Source organism: Galendromus occidentalis, unplaced genomic scaffold (genome assembly GCF_000255335.2).
Source record: "Galendromus occidentalis unplaced genomic scaffold, Mocc_1.1 scf7180000077496, whole genome shotgun sequence".
Lineage (NCBI taxonomy): Eukaryota > Metazoa > Arthropoda > Arachnida > Mesostigmata > Phytoseiidae > Galendromus > Galendromus occidentalis.
The window spans coordinates 718,216-735,930 of NW_003805484.1; the positions used below are offsets into that span (position 1 = coordinate 718,216).

General features: G+C 52.6%; 2 protein-coding genes across 2 annotated transcripts; one reads left to right on the forward strand and one right to left on the reverse strand.

Moving 5' to 3' along the window:
• Positions 1 to 2,440: 2,440 nt before the first annotated feature.
• LOC100906131 (immunoglobulin superfamily containing leucine-rich repeat protein-like) lies at positions 2,441 to 6,018 on the forward strand. The gene is made up of 5 exons (XM_003746423.1): positions 2,441 to 2,776; positions 3,586 to 3,861; positions 4,215 to 4,397; positions 4,844 to 4,955; positions 5,084 to 6,018. Exons 1-5 carry the CDS (start codon positions 2,441 to 2,443, stop codon positions 6,016 to 6,018), a joined length of 1,842 nt encoding a protein of 613 aa, XP_003746471.1.
• A 10,831-nt stretch (positions 6,019 to 16,849) lies between these two features.
• LOC100906276 (CGG triplet repeat-binding protein 1-like) lies at positions 16,850 to 17,500 on the reverse strand. The gene has a single exon (XM_003746424.1). The coding sequence runs from the start codon at positions 17,498 to 17,500 to the stop codon at positions 16,850 to 16,852; it is 651 nt and encodes a 216-aa protein (XP_003746472.1).
• Positions 17,501 to 17,715: the final 215 nt, after the last annotated feature.

The following is a 17,715-nucleotide window of genomic DNA, read 5'->3' on the forward strand; positions in this document are numbered from 1 at the left end:
ATGGGAACAAAGAGGAATTTCGTGGATAGAACTTCTTCCTCTCGACTCGTTGACGGGACGCTCCAACGAGTTGTTGATGGGGAGGCCGAAGATCGCTGTAGCTGCTGTTGACTAGTCGGCGCTGCTGCAGTGTCCTGGAGTTCAAAAGTTAATTACGCTCGAACGGGAAGAGTTTCCGAGGTTTCCGAAAGGAAACATCGCCGGAAACCAGCCTCTGAAGCTCCGCTAATAACTTATCCATCAGCTGCAGGGTGAAAGCATTCCATTGTCCCAAGCGGAGGTCGTCGCGCCGGAAAATGCCGTCGTGGAACGAGTTTGAAAATTTCGTAAAGAAGCTTCGACGGGAGAGCATATCCTCTTGTGCGGTGTTTGTCTAGCTGTCCGAGAGCAAAACACTGCAAGTGACTTTGACCTCTGGCGGAGTAGTTTGTTGTTGTAGCTGAAGTGCTCTTGTCGAGACCGGCCCCGCTCCGCGTCAGGCGCCACGAGTCGGAGTTTGAGGCGGATCGTGTGCAAACTCACTCGGAATCGAATGCAAACGGCGTTGGAGCCTGCCCGTGACTGCGATGCGGGGATCATGTGGCACAGATGGCTCGAATGAGCGACATTGGTGTTTTACTGTAGAACTACGTATATCGAAGGTGAACTCCGCCTGCGAATATCGGGGAAGAGCTTCAGTTTCGGGGACGGAATACAGAAGTCTGCCTAGCAGCTTTGCGCGAACGAGGAACGACAAGTCCCCGCGGGATGTGGATTGACGCCGTCGATTTCGCTCCTGGGAAGTTGGTGGGACTAAACGGCTTTCCCAGAAAATAAGCTCCACGCAGGAACTGAAAACCGCTCATGCGACGTTCCGTTGCTCGGTCTGCCTGTTTCTACGGAAACAGCCAAAGGGGAAGGATGTCCCGACGATGGGGGAAAATCGCTCGAATGTTCATCGGCAGCAATGTGGCTCGGATAGGTGATTTCGCCGCACCACAGACTCATTTGATCAGGAACACCTGACCCCAGAGTCCCGATGCAACCTGCTGCGTTCGGGAAACCGATGCCAAAAAAAGTAAACTCATTAGGGTGACGGGACGCCATTACGCTCCGATAGGAGAGATGGATGAGGAGAGAAGGAGGACGAGCAATCGATTCGACAATTATCTTCGCGGGAGAGGATCAACAGGAAAACAAACACGGCATGCTGAGCGAGGCCTCGCGAGATTCTGCGGGCAATCTCAGTTCAGTCGTTAGGGGAGTGCAGTCGTTTTTCGCCGAATAAAATCGAAGCTCGCGATTCTCGAGCAGGTCGAAGTTCACGTTCCGCTTTTTCGCTACAATAACCTGAGGACGTGAGCAATAGACGTCTTCATCAACTACTCCTCTCGGTGGGCTCGGTTCCCTCGCGAGTTCCGATCCAGAGCCCGCGTTCATTGGAAGACGATGATTTGATTGGAAACGATAAACGTGCCTAGACTCGAAAAGTCGAGATTCTTCTCACCGGCTCCTTCCTTTATGCTCTCTCGCCCTCTCTCATTTACCGTCTATCCCGTGCCCGTTCGTTCCTTGTTCTCCGCGTCTTTTTAGCCCAAAAGCGGCCCCACGAGCCGCCCACCGACGGTTTCCAATCCGCCGAACTTATTGGGAAGATCCGAAGTCTCATCACCGATTGATTTTCCCGCGATTTTACGCGAGAAAAACAGCACGGCGAGATCCGGAAACGGTTTCGACTCATCCGGGGGACTCGGGCCGAGAGATAGGCTTGAAAAAGTTTCCGCCAATCTTCCACTCGACGGGTGAGACGTGAGACTATCCTGCGGGAGGACTCGCGAGCTCGAGAGACGTAGCGAAAGGGAGATCCGAAAGAATCCAAACTGGTTGACGGACGGTGCAAAAATCATTAATTGAAATTAGATGTCTGACGGCGGCCTCGTTTCCGTCTCCGCCGACACCGTCAAGCGAAGCCGCGTTGAAAACTAAGGGTCAACTTCCGTTCGAGTTAATAGACGCTCCCTAGGCAAATGAAAAAAAGAGTTCATACGAAATTGAAAACCGTCCCTGTGCATGCGATCGAACTCCGGTCGAAGCTCGAATACGCTCTCTTAGCGAGTTCGTAGATGAGACCTCTTAGCCCCGACCGATGGAGTGCTCGAGACGAGCTTTCTAATTGGGAACGATTCTCCTTTGCAGACCTCTGCGGCCCGTATCGTGACTCGGCCGAACAGCGGGCCGGCCGGGCGGCCGTCGGGCCGGCCACCCACCCAGCCAGTCAGCTAACTATCTTGTGAGCTCAACTGACTGACGCCGATCGTTCGGGCATCAGACAGCGGAGGAGGAAGAGAGAAAAGGATGGCCCAGCGAATACTTGACAAGATAGCCGACTGGTCCTACGTTGGAGTCGTGTCAACGACGTCGACGTGGTCGCAGAAGGACTGAAGCGAAAAAGGGACGCGAAATGCGTTTCTCACCGAAGAGACGGCCGTGGCAACCAGACCATCGGCTCGTTAGGCTTCTACTGCTCATTCTACTATCGAAGATCTCGATACCGGTGAATTGTCTCGCCGTGGACGACGTCTACGACGAAAGCATCAACGAGATGGCGAACGCGACCGTCGTCCTCGGAACGTTCGAGACGGATCCGCCTCTCCCAGTCACGGAGGCAGCGGCGGCGGCGGAAGACGTTGACGACTGCGCACCGTGCCTCTGCAAGTGGTCGGGAGGGAAACAGACTGCAGATTGTGCTGGCGCTCAACTTGTTGAGGTGCCTCGGGGCCTTCGCGCGGAAACTCAGGTTAGAGACTCGGCGGCCGAGAGAGGGAGAGAGAGAAAGAGAGAGTCCGAGAGACAGCCAATGCAAAGACAGCCGTTCTCCGAGCAAAGATGCTAAGCCAGCTGAAGTCTTTGTGGGTGCAGGTGGCGGAGCAGCGTTCGGTGCGCTGCCTGCCCGCCGGACGACTAGCTAGCGAAGTGTCGAGCTAGCGCGCGAGAGGCTGTCTTCCGATGACACCACTGGCGTTTTAATAAAGGCATAGCGGGACACGAGAAAGGAGGACCCTCATTCTTCACCATCAGATGTCTGGTAGGGAGGAGGAGGGGGAGGGGGGAAGCAAACAGACGAACCAACACACGTCCGGGAAAGACGCACAAACGGACTCAGAAAAAGAGAAAACGCCGTCACACGGCGCGCGAAGCGACTGTGAAAGAGGAGATGTTACGTTGCCGCACGTCAGATTTCGGGGAGTGAGCGATACAGAGCAGGGGGAAAAACTCTGAATGGATCCATGCGGCTTTGTGTATGGCTGGCGCCACGATGAAATATGAAACCCACATGCTTTATGTTTGTCTCGCAATATATACCATCTTAGATTCCACTCTATATCAAGGACGCTGCGGCTGTTCTCCGGGAACGAATCGAGCGATGTTCGCCAGGTGGCACGGTATCAGATATTCGATTCGCCTGTAGACGTCCTCCGATTCGAATGCGGATGCGGATCTCCTCCGTTCTGGTCCACGAAGAACTCCTCCTGCTTCCCAGATTAGCCAGAGATGGGTTTTCCCGGCGTCCCATTCCCTCGGTTTCACAGGAAAAGTGTTTTTCAGGTGGTCAACCTCACTGGCAACGCGCTGACCGTGCTGGGGTCACGAGAGTTCCACAGTAAAGGATACTCGAGTCTCCAGAGGATTTTCGTATCTCATTGCCACCTGACGCAGGTTGCTGCTGATACGTTCTATCTGTTGACGAACCTTGTGGAACTAGATCTGAGCTTCAACCGACTTCAAAGTGTTCCTAGCCAAGCTCTTTCAGACTGTACCAGCCTCCGGAGGCTTTCATTGATCCACAACCCGATTGAAACTCTCCATGACGACGCTTTCCGAGTAAGTACATACCGCCGGCGAGCATCGCCTCGTCAGAGTGTATCTCACCTCAGTCAGTTGAGCGAACTGAACCATCTCTCGCTACAATGATCCTTCCCCCACTGTACTCCCAATCCTGGACCGCGAGACGAGACACCTCTCCGAGAGATTCCGACTCCGCTCCTGTATTGGAGTATTTTTTCGCGTTTGTCCCCCTTACGAATTTCCGCGTGGTGATGGAGAATTGTCTTGAGCACCCAAGCGTTCGTGACCGAAACGTGGGCTTCACGCCCAGCATATATCCGACAAATATCGAGGAATATCGATCGGCGACCGATTTCTGTCACGCACATCTCACTGCGTTGTCTCTACAGGGACTGTCACGACTGGGCACGTTGGAGCTGAGCCATTGTCAACTGCACACCGTTGAAACATTAGCGTTTCGCGGTTTGCGGGGTCTGGAGTTCCTTCGAATGGCGCACAACCGCCTTTCGAGACTACAGTCGGCCGCCCTGACCGACCAACTTCCCACGCAGCTCTATGGAGTGAACCTCGAGGTAGGGATTAGATTATTTTCGACGATGTTCTTGCGCCTGGCTCTTATGCCCTACACAATGTGCTATCTGTACCCTACACGCCACTTGAGGGGATAACTTGTTGCCCTGAGAGGGGTAGCCGGCCTGTACTCGTTCCGCATTCGCGCGACTGCTGATTGCTGACGAGTTGCTCCTAACTGCTCGCGCCGCAGCCGGACGAGGGGAACGGCCGGCCCCTGCGCGAGATAGCATGCCAGGAGAGCTGAATCCCCGAAGTGATACCTAGTCGAATCGGCAATTCGATCCCGGCGGAAAAAAACGAAAAAACTTGCGCGCTGCATCTGCGGCGGGGAAGCTCCCACCTGACTTCTGACCTGGGCTCATTCCCGTCTCGGGGAAGTGCTGCTGTATCAAATTTGAGACTTGAAAGCTCGTTTCGTGACCATGTACCCATCTATGCCCTCCAGGAAAACCCCTGGGTTTGCGACTGCGAGTTGCGTCATCTCCGTCAATGGATGTTAGACAACAACATTCCTCTATCGGCTCCACCGAAGTGCCAGAACCCACCTCGACTTCAAGGTGAGGGAGTCGATTGTCGGAGAATGCAGAATTGGGCACAGGGAAGCGCTCGTTCCTCGTGGGAGCTACAACTCGATTAAGGACTAATGATAGCGAGGCTCGTATGGAGTAATATCGCTAATTTGCAGGTATATCTTGGAGTGCGTTATCGATGGACGATCTCGCATGCGCACCGGAGCTATCGTCCGTGCCTTCATCGGTGAAAGCGGTCGAAATGGAAAATGCCACCATCCGTTGTGAAGTCGACTCGGAGCCCCCGTCGTCAACCGACATTGCTTGGTCGCTCAACGGTCGCCAGATCCGCAATATGTCTCTAATGTCGTTCGGACGTCAACTGTATGTTATTAGCGAAGAGGAATCGCTCGGCAGGGTAAAAACCAGCGTATTGACTATAGTGAACGTGTTCATCAAGGATGCAGGAACATACGTCTGCACCGGGTCCAATCGCGCCGGCAAAGTTACGGCCAATGTCACGTTGTACGTCCTGCCCAGGGAAGAGTTCGGCCCGTTGACAGCGGTCGAGATCGTGGGAGTTACCGTCGGTTTCGTGCTGACGTGCACCGTCATGCTGGCTGCTGTCTACATGGTGATGCAGCAGTACGCCAGATATTGCGAAGAACGTGCGGTTTCGTCGTCCGACGACGACGTGGATCGGAAGGAAACGAAGTCTTGCAACAGAAAATCCGATGTTGCTGCAGCCGCGGCCGCTGCGACCAAATCGAATTATGAAACCGTGGTCGCCGTGAATCGGAGGCACGTCAGCGTTGACCTCCTCGACGGAGCCCAAGCATTCACCGAGCTCGGGCTGACTTTATGTCCTTCGGTGAAAACATGCTCAAAAGCCACGCCGGCGACAACTTCGAGCGTCCTCGAATTCGATACGGTGTTGGTCGAGGCGATCGCCTCGGAACTCGAGGAGAAAATTGCATCTCGACTCATCGGGAACCTCGCGCTGACAAATAATAGGAGAGACATGCTCGATGAAGAGAACGTCCCGCCCCCGGCTCCGAGGAGTGCAAACGAGTCCGGCGTGGCCGCAACCAATCGGCAGATGGCCGAATGACAAACTCAGGAAGATATCTCAGGAGTTTCGAGCGCTTTCCACGATCATTGAACACTCGAAATCATTCTCAGTACGCACAAAGGAATACGTCAGCGGTTTGAACAAAATAAACGCGAGAAGAGTGGGGAGACTCCCATCTCCATCCCCATAGATAGGAATAGAGATGGAAGTCTCTCGACTACCACATTTATTACGGGAAACGGGAAAACCTGTGATCTGTACAGAGGTCTGATTTGAGCGGAGAGGATTCTTTGCTAATCGATTACAATAACAGCACAGCTGATCGTAAAATTAATCGCATTGCCGAATTCTGGGGGAACGCTTCCGCTCCTTGCAATTATTTCTGCGAATAATTCGATGCCATCGTCCCCCCCCCTTAGGAATCTTTGTTCGCGATGGATCATATCGACGCAGAGATATCCGCTCCGTTCCACAATTTTATCGCAGGTCGGAATTTGACTTTGCTTTTTCATCATTGTTGAACCACGTTTTTCGGATACCTCACCCAAGACCATGTCTCCAGCAGTTGTTACAATGTTTGCGACAGGAAGCGAACGAATAAAAACTGTGTCAACAAGAAGGAGGAGCAAACAGTAAAATTGAGTGTTTTCCTTCTGAATCTCTGATACTCTCACGGCTACGTTTGGCGCCGACTTCTACCAGTCCTCACCGGCCGAAGCACTTTCCACAGATTGTTCGCCGTCCAGGAAAAGGAGAGCCCAGATGAAACACCGTCCTTATCGGTAGGCTTTTGTTGACACAGGAAGTCTAACAGAGAAGGATAGCTCACAAGCGGGCGATCAGCCGGTACGTTTATAATACTTTGCAAAAATTCAGGTCCGGAACTGGGATTATTCCCATTGAGCCGGTAGCTCAACGACAGCCTCCAACGAGCCAGCGAGGATTGAACGATCTCACGATAATTCCGCGAGTAATTTGTCAGCGATCCCGCCGCAATACTTAATAAGTGGACCCCTAGCTCTATTCAAAGCCGTCCACTACCCACCCGAGCTCCAAAGGCAAGACGACGACGCCGACGCGGGGACGAGGATCAGCAAGCAATACTGAGAGCTCCAAGTGCAACACTCCCACGTGAAGCTCTGGTGGGAGGAGCAAGAATAAGCGTGACTCGCTCGACAGAGTTGATAAAGTATATATTCTGAAAGATGTGCATCCTTGAAGTATATTGCGAGGACGGTGAGAGACTTCCTGCCTCGGACGGCGTTCCACTTCCACTACTCGTCACTTCGTCGACGTCTAGGACGTTCAAGAACTTTACTGCCTGCGAGGTGACTTTGGAGCGCGGACGGCTCGCATGGTACACGCACTCAGCTCCTCGCTGACGTTGCCTCGACCTCTGAGCGATCCGAGCCTAAGAATCAGTTCGTTACATCACGTCGATCGACGTCGGGAGATTCCCGAGAATCTTCCCATACAAGAAGCGATCCTAGACGGAGTAGATATGAAGAATCCGTGCCGGGAAATTCTCGTTGCAGTAGCTTACGATTAGCGTCCCGGCTTATGCAACGTCCGCGACTCCTTTTGAAAAAAATTAGTCGATGTCATTTTGTGGACTTTATTCCGATTGAACGTCCCAGAAAAATTCAGTGCAGGTTTAACTAGATGCCAAACCCGTGGGTTGCGTAGAACTACGCCCACAAGCTCGAGGGGTCTTATTGCAAGAGCGCGATGAAGTCAATGAAGCGAATCGAAGATAGATTCATCGTTTCAATCCATGATTATGATTATCTCAAGTCTCGATACGGAGGATAATGTTCGGACGCACTCTTATGAAACCGATGAAGTTCGGTCGCGCATTAGAATCCTGGGTCCTCGACGATGTGTTTCTATTGCCATGAAGTCCCGATCAAGTCCGGCCGCATTCGAGCGAAGCCGTGAATTAATCGATGAAATCGTATCGCAATCAGGTTGAAATCCGGATGTGAGTCCCGAGCCCTCGTTCAGCGAATCAGGAGTATGGTGCTACCTTGCTCAATATCTCAAGAGTTCCTCGAGACTCACTGATGAGGCAATGAGGGATCTGAGAAAGTCTCAGCCGACAGTAAAAAGGGAAAGTCGAATATTGCGTGCCGTTGGCTGTATAGGTTTTCGGCGTACGAATCCTGCACGGCTGAGACTCAACCTTCCGGCATTGAGCATCCAAATCGGTTCCGAAGCCGGATCCTGTCCATATGGTTCTCATCATCTGAATGATTCAGTTCGGTCGTGAGGTGGCCATGCGGCGGCGCGTACGCGGGTGTACGCGAGATGCGTCAGGCGCGCCGACAATTCGACTCGTCTTCAGCGGTACGTTAGAGGCGATGTGCGGATACCGATACCCTAATACCCTGATATGTGTTCGTCGCTTTCGTACCACAATTGTTAGCTCAGTGGCTCGATCGTTTGCTCTGGCACCATTGAGTACCACAATCCATCATCACGCATCACGTTTGGTTTCGATGCTCAATGATCCTCAATGACTGAGGTGATTCAAAGGTTCCAGAGGGAGTTTTCTAAAGACGCGGTTGCGAGGAGTCCTATAGCCTCTCTGGCAAATTTCCCTTGCCAGATGTCGCCTAGAAAGCCTTCCGCGATTTCGAAACTCTCAATCCGATCCGATTCGGGCATCCGTTACAAGATCCGTCACATTTTTCTGAACATCGTCCATAATGACGTAGTTCTACGTCAAAAAACGGGAACGACGTCAAGTTCCGGCTCGGGTTCGCTCGCAATAGTATGGCAGACGGTCAGCTAATTAGTGACCGATATTTCGGAGTTCGAAGGAGCTCGGCGAATCGCGTTTCATTCCGCAGTTTTTATGATCAGCCGCCGCTCGGGAGCGATCTTGTTTGAACCCCGGGAGATCTTTATCGAAACCGATTCCGAATCTTTCTGCAGGGATTGCTGGAGCATGTTCGACTCGGGAAAAAAGCTCGATAGCCTTCTGATTGGAAGTTTATCGGCGATTTCATCTGAATACAAGGTTTCAGATCTAACGACCTGATTGGTCGCACTCAAAAACGGAGCTCGTTCATTGGCAGTGTGTGATCCGAGGCGGATTATTGTGTCCGCTCAATAGATGAAAGTCGACGCAAAATCGCATGCCACGAGCAGTGCCGGAATCTGCGATTTAGGGCTGTATTTCGCGTTGTCGTAGACGCTCCGAATCGGAGGATTCTCTCGGAGATGCGATGCTCCCAACAGCCAACAGGAGCCCCGTTTGCTGTTTACGATGTTCGAAATTAGGGAGTTCGCGGAATATCCCCATGGGGACCGACGAATTACAAGGAGCCATGGAGCGACTGTATTCGGAGGGGTGAACTCTGGGCTGGTCCACTCGGGTTTTTCGAAATACACCCACAGCAAAGAATTCAGCCTCTCGCCACACTTCGTCCATGACGCGATTTCTCCACTAGGGGGAGACGACGATTCCTCGCAATATGTAGTCGCGCCGAGGCTTTCTGCCGTAGTGAAGGACACCTACACATTGTTGAATTTGGATGCTTGTGACGTTGCATCCGTCAAGGGAAATCAATGGGGAGTGATTGCTGCACTCTCGGTCCCAACAAAGGACGGGTATGGCCCAAAGCTCGCGCTGAGATTTTCGTTACAACATAGAAAGCAGCGCCGATCGGGATAATCAACGACTTGTACTCCATGTTACCGTCATCGACGGTCGAAGCGTAAGTTCGGGCGACAATGTAAGGCGATCGTCGACGAGCATGCCGCGCCTTCGAATAAATTGGCATTCAAGGCGGTGGTGGGGAACCCCATGACGCCACACCCCATTATGGAGGCCTTCAAAGAACGAGGAAATAGAGGACAGTCGATCCTGAATATCATCACTTCCAACAGGAATTTCCCAAAATAGCAACTCCGCGTTCTGAAGATGCAGGCGGGCTCGGGGTGATCTTTATGAGTTTCTAACGCAGCCCCCACGCAGGTTTTCGATTCGGCAGATTGGATAGCGAGACGACAATGAGCAATGAACATCTCATACGGATTCGCCGTTCACATCTAGGAGCCTCCGCAAAGGGATTTCGGGCGAACAATTCGATATCGTGGTGAACGAAGCCGCGACGAAGGCCGGGAATTCGCTGCATGACGCTTTCGGGAGCTCCGTTCCGTTGAGCCGCGACAGTAGGGACAACGTTAGCAGTCGACAGCTCCAGATTGCTCAAGACTTCGCAATGGCAGTCGTCGTGAGGAATCAATCTTAGCTTCTTGCATTTACTGCGTCAACGCATTCGACTCGAGTTCAAGGTGCCCGAGCGGGCGAGTGAACGGACGTGCGAGCGCGCGCATTCACCACTTCCCTCAGATGGAACGTCTGCATTGCAAATTCAACTCGAGAGGCGGAGGAGAAAGTCCGATGGAGCCGAGAAGAACTATTCTGTTGGTTGTCTCGTCGATTCGTTTTTTTCTTGGAAATCAGGAGCGCGCTGATTTCTTCTCTTTCATTTCCTCCTCTCGTCCTGACTGCTCCTCTCTCCGCTGGTTCCGTCTCCGCAATCGAGGAGCCAATCTAGGCGAACGAACCAACATCAAAGAAAAACTCCCAACAATTTAACGATGTTTGCCACCGGAAGGCCACTGACTTCACGTTTCGTGACGAAGTCATTCCTCACCTCGTTGTCCCGACAGACAGACGTCGACTATCCGATGTTTTCCGGGAGATCTCTCGATACTGGGGGCAATCTGACGATACGATCTCATTCCTAGCCCTCGGAATTCTGAGCTGGGAAAGATGTCGGAAAGCTACCAGTCTTCCGACGCGAGAGACAGCGATTTGCGGAGGCTGATGCTCCAAATTACTCCGTTGATTCATTTGACGCTGAGGACGTTTGGACGTCGTCTGTTGAAATATCCCCGGCATTCTCTCGAAGTGTCGTGAAATCAGGATCCGAATGGAATTCCTTAGATTATTTCGGATTCGAAAGAGCTTCTTCTGGCAAACTTCATGGATTCCACGTATTTCCTCCGCCACTTTATCCTTCATGTTGCGAGATACATAGAATCCGTGAAGATTCGAGCAAATATTCTCCTGATCACTCAACCAGAGGATGGTAGTCCGGCCCGACTGTGCCCGTGATCGACGTTACGCAGCGTAGTAGACTCTCACGGAGCGGATACCAAGTCCTTCCTGGTCGGTTAGCCTTGGTTAGCCTCTTCCGCAGTGTACCGATCCGTACCGTCATCGACGAATATCGATTTCAATTTTTCCGATGTGTTGCCGCCTCCGCTGACGTCCGAGGACCCTGATTCGGACTAATCGGCGCAACTGCAGATAAGGGAGCGGGAAGAATTGCGATTCGTCGAGGGGGTCGAGTCAAGGAGTTCAATAGCGAGAAATTATTCACGAAGTTCTCCTCTAGCCGGAGAAGTCATGGTCGAGCAATCGGGTTTCACGTCGTTAAATTTTTTCCTCATCGCGCTGGCACTACGCCGCTGATCACATCTCTGCGACCACCGACGGCAGCGGTATGGAAAACAGCACTTACGTCGCCCGCTCGCTCGCTCGCTCCGTCCTCGGGGCTCTTGTCGCATGTTATTGACAGACGCCGCAATACTCGATACCTGAGACCAGATCGTATTTTTGTGACGAGGACCGAGGCGAATTCTCCGCCGTCTTCGTGTAATTGACTAAGAAAGAAGCAGGATCAGTGTGGGAATTCCGCTGCGGCAGTTTTCGCCCACTCAAACTCGTAATACTGTTTTTAACTCGAGTACTTGTCGCTCCGATACCGTCCGCTCGGGCTTTGTCGATGCTACGTATAGAACGGGAACTTCGCATACGTACGAATGGCAGGGAACTACCGGCAAGAAGGTAGCGGGAAGAGCAACGCTCCAACCACTTTAGGCAGGCTTCATGGGTCTTCGTCTTAGAAGTTTTCTGAATTCCGAAAAGCCGTCGATCGGCTGGCCGACAACGCGGCAGATCGGCTAACCGACTGACAGATTCGCGGACGACCAGAACAGACGTATGGTGAACGATGCGCCTGGGGCTCCTGCATCGCGTCCTCGCGCTTGAGCTCATCAGCTTTTAGGGAATTGTGCTATGATCGTCGACCTATCACGTAGACCAGACTCACGTAATCGCCGATTCTTTTGGCGCTGTTTCAACAACGACCAGCTCGTACAATAAATAGTGGATTCCTCTGCCTGTCAGGCAACGTTTGACTAGCGCGGGGGGAGTCCGAGGCCCTCAGGGGATTGGACGGGGGATTTCCGAGGGGCGAATCGGACGGATCGACGAAAGGCCGAAAACCGACGGACGGACGGACGGCCGAACGAGAGAACCTGTACAGGTCCCCTCTGGCGCGCATGATCTACGTCGGGGAGGGCGTCACGAGGAGACAGGGGGAATCCTAAGCATGAAACAGCTAAGAGAGGAGAGAATCGCGCTCGATATCCTAAAAGGCGTCGTGGAGAACCTATGATACAGCAGACTCCTATTGCCGAGGCATTCAAGATTGATTGGCCGCAGCTCGTCCTATTCGCGTACCGGATAAATAAAATATTCGAGTAACAAGATACCCACGATCAAATTTCATCACGCTCGTCACCGGGCGTCTCTCACGATCAAACCATTCGATGCATTGGCGATTCGAAACGCGTGAAATTTCAGAATATTTCTGCCCGGGATTTCTCCCTTTTTGTCACAGAGCAGCCCCGAGGGATACGGGTACTGTTGACAGGGGAATCTCAACACACGCTGCTAATTAACCCGACTCTCCTCTCTTTGATTAGCGCACCCGCGCACCCCCGAGAGCCTTGTGCCCGCATTTCCGAAGAAGAGCATCCTCAGAGAGGATTACCCAAGACCAAAATGGCTCGACGGATCTCGGAACTGAAGGTTGATTCGGACAGCGGATGGTCGATTGCTCAGCGCGTCAGACATTTGCAGTGCGAACCGAACCTCTCGCCTCGTGACGCTGTCTACGGCGAACGCCGACATCCCTTCCGTGTGCGTGCTTCCGACCGAGATTCATATCGGCGACAGTGCAGATTTCCGAGGAATGGAGGAACCCCTTCCAATTCCGGGTAAGCTCATCATCGATATTCCCAGCGAAACATTTCTCCGCAGGACAAGTCCTGGTCATGTCCGCATTTCGAGTCCATGAATTTATAAATATGCTCTGAAGCCTCTCTGGCAAATGCTTCGGTTTTCGAATTTCCAACACACGATCGGGTTGAGGCACTGACGCCGTATGGATAGAGCGAAAGGTGAGGGAAACCTTGTCCACCATGGACTTCGAGCATTAAATGAGCCGCAGAATCGGCAAGCAACCAGCGAGCCGAACGAGCAGGACCGAGCCAGCCGGCCGGCTGACCAGCAGGTTGCACTACCCTCGGGCAAACACTGATCTGCTATTCAGCGCATCATTAGGACATATCACGATTAGCATACGCAATCTAGTCGCTGCTACAATCACCAGCCCTTGGCAATTCTTCATTATCTTGCTCGTTGTTGTATCACCGTGGTCCTGATCCTCGGATTCATCGTCTCGAGCTCCAGTGAAGTTGTAGCGATAAGCAATTACTTCGGAACACTGAGGTTTCAAAGGGACGAGGGGATTGTCGCTCCGTCCCGCCCATCCATCTACTCCATTGGCTGCGTACGGAAAAAACGGGGTAGTGAACGAAGGATTCGGTTGCATAATGATACGGTGGGAGTCGTTTCTTGAGTGAGCGAATCAACAGAAAAGGCGGCCTGGCGGCGGGTACGACTCGTTTGTTGTGGCGTGAATATAAGACGTCGTCGGCGAATCTCCTAGACAGGGGGAGTCAGCTCTCCATGGGAGTTGCTTCCTGTCGCTTGCCGAAGATTGTTGGGAAAACATCCTGCAGGCTCATATAGAGAATATTCCCTGATGAATTTTCGAGGTCAAAGTCGCAGACTCTAAACACACACATGGTGGCGCTGTGTTGCGCTGCGAGGTCGTTTGCAGCTGGCGTGAGAAAATGAGAGACGGGGGGCTTGGCGGATGCATCAAAAATCTCGCCGATCTTCCTCAGGAACTACTATTTTCTCCATTCGCGAGAAAGGGGGGGGGTATATCGGGGTCGGGGGTTATGCGTCGTGGGAGACGAGGGGGCTCGGGATAGCACAGAAGCGGAGCGCTCAGGGCAACGGAACAGCTAGAAAATGAGAGGCGGGCATCTCCGACTGCGGGCAACGGGTATCGGTAGCGGAAAATTAGCATTTTATTCACGAGAAGCAACTTTGATGAAGAAGAGAACGGCGAACTGCTCTCGGAGACGACGTCAGAGAGCAAACTAGACCGGAGCTTAGAGCAGCAGAGGCATCAAACAGGGTCTGTTTGCCCAATGCCGAAGGGTGGTTAGAATTCTAGAGCGTCCCGGGACTCCGGCTCCGTGGCTGGCTGAGAAGTCTATCGCTCGGAGTTTCCGCAACCGGCGGCGGCGACAAGTCCTGCTCCGAGGAAAGAGGAGACATATGGGGGGGAGGGACGCCTAATTGACGCTGTTTGTCTTTCGGGAAGCTCTGCGTGATTGGTGGAAGGCACTCACCAACGGACGGACGGACGGACGCACCTACTAGTCCGGCACCAGGTAGGTAGGAGAGTCTGCTAGTCTAGTCCGTCAGGAGACAGCAGGGCGCTCGCAAAAACAGCGTTGGCTTAGTTCTTGCTGCTTGAAAGCAGTGGTCCCTCTCCGCCTCGCGCAACTCGTTAAGCCCCAGTGTCGAAAGCTGCACGCTAAGAGTAGCAACGAACGACGAACTGCTGCGATGTGACGGTAGAAACGGTGAACTTAAGTCCGGCACGTCCGAAATTAGTGAGACCAGAGCAGCTGCTGAGGACCTCAAGTACCGAGCAAGCGTCGGTCACTCAAGCCACCAGACAAATCTTCTACACGACGACGGCAGGCTCACAAGTCTAGAACGCGCACGGCAGTAGCCAGGTACCTGATGAGTAGGGCTCGACTTCCGTCGCGGTATCCCATTCAAAAAATCGCGGCGGAGTCGCGGCCCATTCTTCGGAAAATCGCGGCGCAACGAATTCTCGTCGCGGTTCCGGGAGGATGGAACGATACTGAAATTTGATGAGTGATTCGCCGCTCGAAAAAGTTTCCTACGCGAAACGCTGTATCGAGGAACTTGTGATCGCGTCATTTTATTACTAGAGTAGACGATTACAGTTTTAGCACAACGAGGTTACTGCCTGTGGCACAGCTTCAAGGCACTTCCAATGAGGACACGGGGAATTCACCAGAAATGACTCTAAGTCTGCACGCACTTGAGGGAATGGGTTAGATAGCGGGGCGTGACCCAGGCCTATCTTTTCGCAAACCGGAATCAAGGATTTGAACCCTGAGTCCTGAGAAATATCGGGGAACGCTGAGCGTGATCAGGCGCTACCGATATCGAGATTGCTACTGACGTCTGACGTCACAGTTCCGGCCACTGACAGCGCCACTGACAGTCAGCTGTTGGAGAGACTGTCGCGCCCTCCGTGGCCAGACAGCTGTTCCGAGAAGAGTTCGCTATTGATACGCGCCGCCGCTGACGGCGCGAATCCCCAAGTGCGCTACCGACTCTGAGTCTTATTTATTTATCTCTGATTGAGATGATTTAACTTAGGAAATAACGAACGACATAAGAATAATGAATATGGAATATACACATGGGAAGGAAGGAGAGGAACCCCTTAGATTAACTGTATAGTAAGATTACCCATGGTGATTACCTGGCCTCTCTCAGGGAGTGTGTGTTGGGATGTGTGATGTGATTGGAATAGAGTGTAATATGGTCGGAATAGTGTGGTGGGAGTTATAAGTGGTTGATGATGACGCAACGGACCTGGTCCTGTTCGTGACACTGCCTTTGATCGAGCGGCGATCATCTCGGAGGACGTCCGCATCTTGACGCTGTTTATCGGTACGCTCAAGCACATGAGAGCGATTGCAGAAAGTTCAGGGAATTGCGTCGACGCTCTGTCCCAAAAAGCGGCGGGGGTCGAGAAACTGACTAATTCATCCAGCCCCGCCAAATACGTTCGAAGTTCTGCGATGGCTTTGTCGTCATCCTCAAACCACGGCTAATTCTCCACGGCTGGTATCCTCATACTTCGCAGCCTTGAGGGATCAAACACTCGGCACGCACGAAAGAAGTTCGCCGCGGGCTGTCGAAACTTGGCCGTTTTTTCGGCCGAAAGATAACGTCGCAGTCTTTCTGAAGATTTCCGGCATGCGATGCTCGTGTTCTCGAGGATACCATCCTTCTCGGCGGAGACTTCAAAACATTCGATCGGAAGGTTCAGCTCATCAATGACCCGATGAGCTCTCATATCGTCCCCTTCGTTCAGTCAGTGGTCAGTGTTTCCATAATGGTCGGAACATACCTCCTCAGCTCCGACAGATGAGACTTCATTTCGGCAGATTGGCAAAGGAAGATCAGCTGGGGTGCAGTACTGCCCGCGCTGATTCCCTGGTCTCGTTTGAAGAACTCCCAGATGATCGGCGTGATGCATCGCCGCTTGGGACCAAGTATTCCATCTGGTCACCACAGGCACAGGGGGAGTCGTCCCGGCTTGTCGTGATTTCGCGAAAATTGCTTGAAACGCGCTTTACGCGCCGGACAAGCCGTGGACGATTTCTTAACGATTTGGACCAGCTTGCTCATTCCTTTGAAGCTAGATATCCACACCTCGTTTACAAGATTCAAGGTGTGAGCGCGGCATTTTACGTGAACGCCGTTCATTAAGATTGCTTTCAGAGATTTGTGCCAAGCTTTGTACTTATAAGTGGCATTATCCGTGAGGAAAGCACTGATCTTCGAATAGGGTATCTCGTTCTTTTGTAAGACTCAGAGTACGGCTTCACTAACAGTCTTGAAGTTTGTACATTCTAAGATCTCGCATTCCAGAAGGACCGCTGTTAGCGTGACTTCTCCCTCCTTACAACAGGGTATTGCGAGCACGTTTAGTATGTACCGACCCTCAGCATCGGTCGCGAAAGATTTCCTTCCGTCTAAGAAACTCCGTATACTCTCCTCATGGGCTCTGTGAGCTTTCGGCAAATAATTTTGTCTCTGCTTGTTGGCCGACGGGAGGCTGCCGATCATCTCGATGTTACATTGGGGAAACCTCCTCAAAACGGCATTCTCGACAGTATGCAGAGGAATGTTCGCACTGGCGAACGCCTCGACCAGGCTCACGAGGGTAGATTGTCTTTCCAATTGCTCATCCGAAACTCGCCCGAAGGATTCAGTCAGAGCGACCTGCAGTTTCACCTTCTTTGAATCGACACTTTTCGGACATTCGACCTTCCGTTTGTGAGCAGTACTTTGAAAATGCTTCGAGCAGCTGTGCTTCCGGCTGCCCTCTACGGGCACGTTGCATGAGCTACAGAACAGGACATCTTCGGTTGCGTGGAAGGTCCCGCGTTCGAGCTGTTTCGCTCGTTTTTCCGCAGTGATTAAGGTAGAAGTCTTCAGCGGTTCCGACGAGTCGATCATGTCCGACACTTGCTAACAGCTGGGACGACTGCCGGCTCGTTGACAGCGCGGCATGCACGTGCGAATCGAATGGGCACTCGGGGGATAGCGTGCGGCTCGGGCGGTATGCCACGATCGAGCGCGACATGTCGATTCTCTCTGGGAAGTTGTCTTGCTCGACGTCTCTCGAACGAACGTTCTCCCGCAGAATTGGTATATCCTTGAAAAAACAAAGG